The 4,062-nt window shown below is 38.8% G+C and overlaps 1 protein-coding gene across 1 annotated transcript; it reads left to right on the top strand.

The window, feature by feature from the left end:
* The first annotated feature begins 2,110 nt into the window (after positions 1-2,110).
* On the top strand, positions 2,111-3,058 carry LOC101578756 (olfactory receptor 8J3-like). Its single transcript, XM_004645806.1, has one exon. The coding sequence runs from the start codon at positions 2,111-2,113 to the stop codon at positions 3,056-3,058; it is 948 nt and encodes a 315-aa protein (XP_004645863.1).
* Positions 3,059-4,062: the final 1,004 nt, after the last annotated feature.

Below are 4,062 nucleotides of genomic sequence, written 5' to 3' on the forward strand. Positions count from 1 at the left end.
TACCTTGGTTAAGGGGCTACTGGTAATTTGTGCATAATGGAGTTCTTCTGATTCAGGGTTTGGGCCTCCAGTTTAGACACACTGCAGCAGAGCTTGTCACTGAAGGCAGATGTTTAATTAGAAGTGGGAAGATACTCATCTCTGTTACACTATCCTTTAAAAAGCCAACCCAGATTTTACAGAGTCATGCACCTTCATTTTCGATGAGAGGACTTGACACAGAATCAGATGCAGCAGTTCCTTGGTTCACAGATTAACGCATTCTGTGATTCTGGGGAAGGTGTCCACATCCTGTTCATGTTGGGAAGGTGGGGGCAGTGGCGTTCTGCACCCAACAGAGTCTATCAATGGAATCCCAATTTTGCTTCAGCTTGTGAACCTAATTGTTCATGATCATAAACATTTGCCTAAGCAAGTATTTCTTTCCAAGACTCTTAACTGTTTTTGTAATACAATACATCAAATATGGCCCATCTATTTAATGTTTCCAATTAGAACTGAAATAACTACTACAAAAATGTTCATTGAATACATTTACATCGACATTTTGTTTATGCAGCATTCTCTACATTGAATATCACCTGTATCAGAGAAGATGAGAAAAAAACTTAAAAATTAACACAGTCTAGGAATTTGAAAAATGGAAAAGGGAAGCATGATCTTTATGATTTGAAATGGTTGCTTTTTGAAACTATTATTACATTTGCAAATAAGGTACACAACTAGCAACACACTAGGTTTCAACAAAAAGAGAAAAGCTGGTAAAATTTGCAAGCATTCATTTTACCTGATATTGTATATGTTCACCAAGGGAAAAGTAAAGACATATAGGTTTGCTGATAAAAATAACAAGCCTGGAAAATTAGAGAGGGCAAGGCAAGAGCAATGTAAGTGGACACACAGAGTACTGCAATGTAGTTTAGTGCTTGTTGATAAGCAGAAAACCACAATTTGCTCAAAAGATGGGTATCTTTCAATGGACCCTACAGCAGGTTGAAACTGGAACATCTCACGAGTTTGGGACAGAAAACCTAACAGAAATTAAAAAATAAAAAAGGAAATTAACCTTGAGGTAGAAGAAAAACACCATCAGTCACTGGGGTGTGACCCACTTGGATGCCTCTCAAGTTTCGGCAAATGGCACCTCACCAGCATGTTCCTGAGTTCAAGAGGAGGTTTTCAAAATGATGGTGTAAATATTTCATGAGCATCTAAAGCTTAGTATCTCTATATTCAAAACATCACTTTGATGATTTCATATTAAACAATGTTCCCTAGTATTTAAAACATGTCACGGCCATTGACTCAATGGCAAAAACCGATAGTGAAAATTGGCCTTAATCTACACTTTATCAATCATCTTTCATACCTTGCTCATAAAATTTACTGTACAAACTATGTCAAAAATATCTTGTTTCCCAACTATCAGATGTATCTCTGCCAAAGATTCTACATGTTGACTCAAGCCAGTATTTTATTTTTCCAAAAATTCTGCAACAGTTGCTTCGGGTTATTTTTTTTTTAATGATGCTCCATTTCTAGCTTTTTCCAGTTTAACAACCCATTATTTGCTTAACAACCTGAGCAATTTCGTAATAAATATGAAATGTGATTTGCCTACCTTGCACCTGCCCAATAGCATAGAATTCCATTAGAATAAAATCTAAATGATTATTATGGTGGATCTGTATTAAGTCTCCAGTTTACATTGCAGCCTCATCACAGTGACTTCAATTAAGTCTGAGCTCACCACAAAAAAAACCCACAATCATCAAATACTAATTTTTTTTCTACAAACATGTTGAAAAGCTAAAATTATATTAATATTTGATATAATTCCAAGGTATTAAATCCAGAAACTATTTCACAACGCTGGCTCTTCATCGTTTTGTCTTACTTCCATTTTCTCTCTGAAAACCTGGGAAACTGTATGACAATTATTTGTCCTAGAACTTCAATATTATTAACAGATCTAGACTAAGATAGGATATTCATTCTGCTCTGCCCTCAAGGAATTACCCTTGGTACCTGATGATACACCTAGAAGAGATCTCCTTTGAATTCCTAACTCCTTATTTCTTCCTTAGCTGGATGAATTTCCAATGCTTGCATGGCACTTGGAAACATGACCCACATCACCGAGTTTGTTCTCGTAGGGGTCTCAGACCGACCAGATCTCCAGATTCCTCTCTTCCTCATCTTCCTGGTCATCTATGGGCTGACAGTGATGGGCAACCTGGGCATCGTCACCCTCACCAGTGTGGACTCCAAACTGCAAACTCCCATGTACTTCTTCCTCCGGCATCTGGCTGTTATAAATTTTAGCAACTCCACTGTCATTGCTCCTAAAATGCTGATCAATTTTTTAGTAAAAGAAAAAACTATGTCATACTATGCATGTGCCACCCAGCTGGGAGGATTCCTGGTTTTCATTGTAGCTGAAGTCTTCATGCTGGCCGTGATGGCCTATGACCGCTACGTGGCCATCTGCAACCCCCTGCTCTACATGGTGGTGGTGTCTCGGAGGGTCTGCCTGCTGCTGGTGTCCTTCCCGTACCTGTATGGATTAGGCACGGCTGTTGTTGTTACACCTTGTGTATTCTCTGTGTCTTACTGCTCTTCCAATGTGATCAATCATTTTTACTGCGACATCATGCCTCTGTTGACATTGTCCTGCTCAGATACGTCTGTCGCAGAAACAATAGTCTTTATATCTGCAGCTTCGAATATTGTTTTTTCAATGGTGATAGTTGTAATATCTTATTTCAACATTATTCTGTCTATTATAAGGATGCGTTCAGCAGAAGGAAGGAAGAAAGCGTTCTCCACCTGCGGGTCGCATATGATGGCGGTTGCTGTTTTTTATGGGACGCTGTTGTTCATGTATTTGCAGCCCCGAACTAACTATTCTTTAGACACCGATAAACTGGCTTCTGTGTTTTACACCCTGGTGATCCCCATGCTGAACCCCATGATCTACAGCCTGAGGAACAAGGATGTGAAGGATGCCTTGTGGAGATTCATGACAAACCCATGGGACTTCTGTAAGGCAAGGTAGTTTTAGAGCTCTACAGATACAAAAAGAGCTGGTATAGATGTGCTGTCCTTATGCAGCAGAAAAAAATAATGATATGTTGGCTGGTCTATGAGTTTCAAGGTGTTTTGTGAATTAAAAGAAAGCAGGGTTGGGGGAATTGTAAAATCAAAGAACTTTAGTTTATTTTGCAATTTGATAATCTGCCAGAAAACATATACATCAGGGGAAAAAAAACTTGTATAAAGAAATCACCAAGAGAGTAAAAAGAAAATCCACAGTGGAAAAATTTTAGCCAACTGTCCCTCAGACAAAGGACTATATAGAACACAAAGAACTGAAAAAATGAGCCCCCCCCCAATGCAAAAAGCTAGTCAAAAATGGGTGTCTGAGGTGAATATTATTTCAAAGATGAAACACAAATAGAATTTTTTTAAAAAAATTCACCATCACTGGTCACTAGAGAAATGTAAAGTAAAACAACACTGAGATGCCATCTCACCCCAGAAGGAAAGGTGCTTAATCATGAAATCAAGGGATAGAAATGCTGGTGGAGCTGTGAGGAGCACAGAACCTTCTCCACTGCTGGGAAAACCAGTGTGGAAATCCTTGTGGAGATTCCTCAGAACCTCAGGCTAGAGGTCCCGTTTGACCCAGATGTTCTCCTTCTGGCTATTTTCCCAGAATTAATAATATTGTACCTCAGTGATGTATGTCCACTGATGTTCACAGCAGCACTGCTTTTAATAGGCAAATATTGGAAACCAACTAAAAGCCTATCAACTGAGGACTGGTTACAATGATGTGGTATTTTTATACGATGGAGTACTATTCAGCTACAAAGAAAGATAAATGCGAGGCTGCTAAAGGTAAATGATGCAACTAGAGACCACAGTCATTAGTGAAATCGATCAGACTCACGTGTGTATACAATGCAGTGTCTCACTAGCGTAAGAAAGCTGAAAGAGTAAGATATAAAAACTACAACAGAATTGTGAAAGGGGAAGGAACTGCTCAAAAGGAAAGAA

The sequence above is a fragment of the Octodon degus genome, unplaced genomic scaffold (genome assembly GCF_000260255.1).
Source record: "Octodon degus isolate 3935 unplaced genomic scaffold, OctDeg1.0 scaffold00239, whole genome shotgun sequence".
Taxonomy (NCBI): Eukaryota; Metazoa; Chordata; class Mammalia; order Rodentia; family Octodontidae; genus Octodon; species Octodon degus.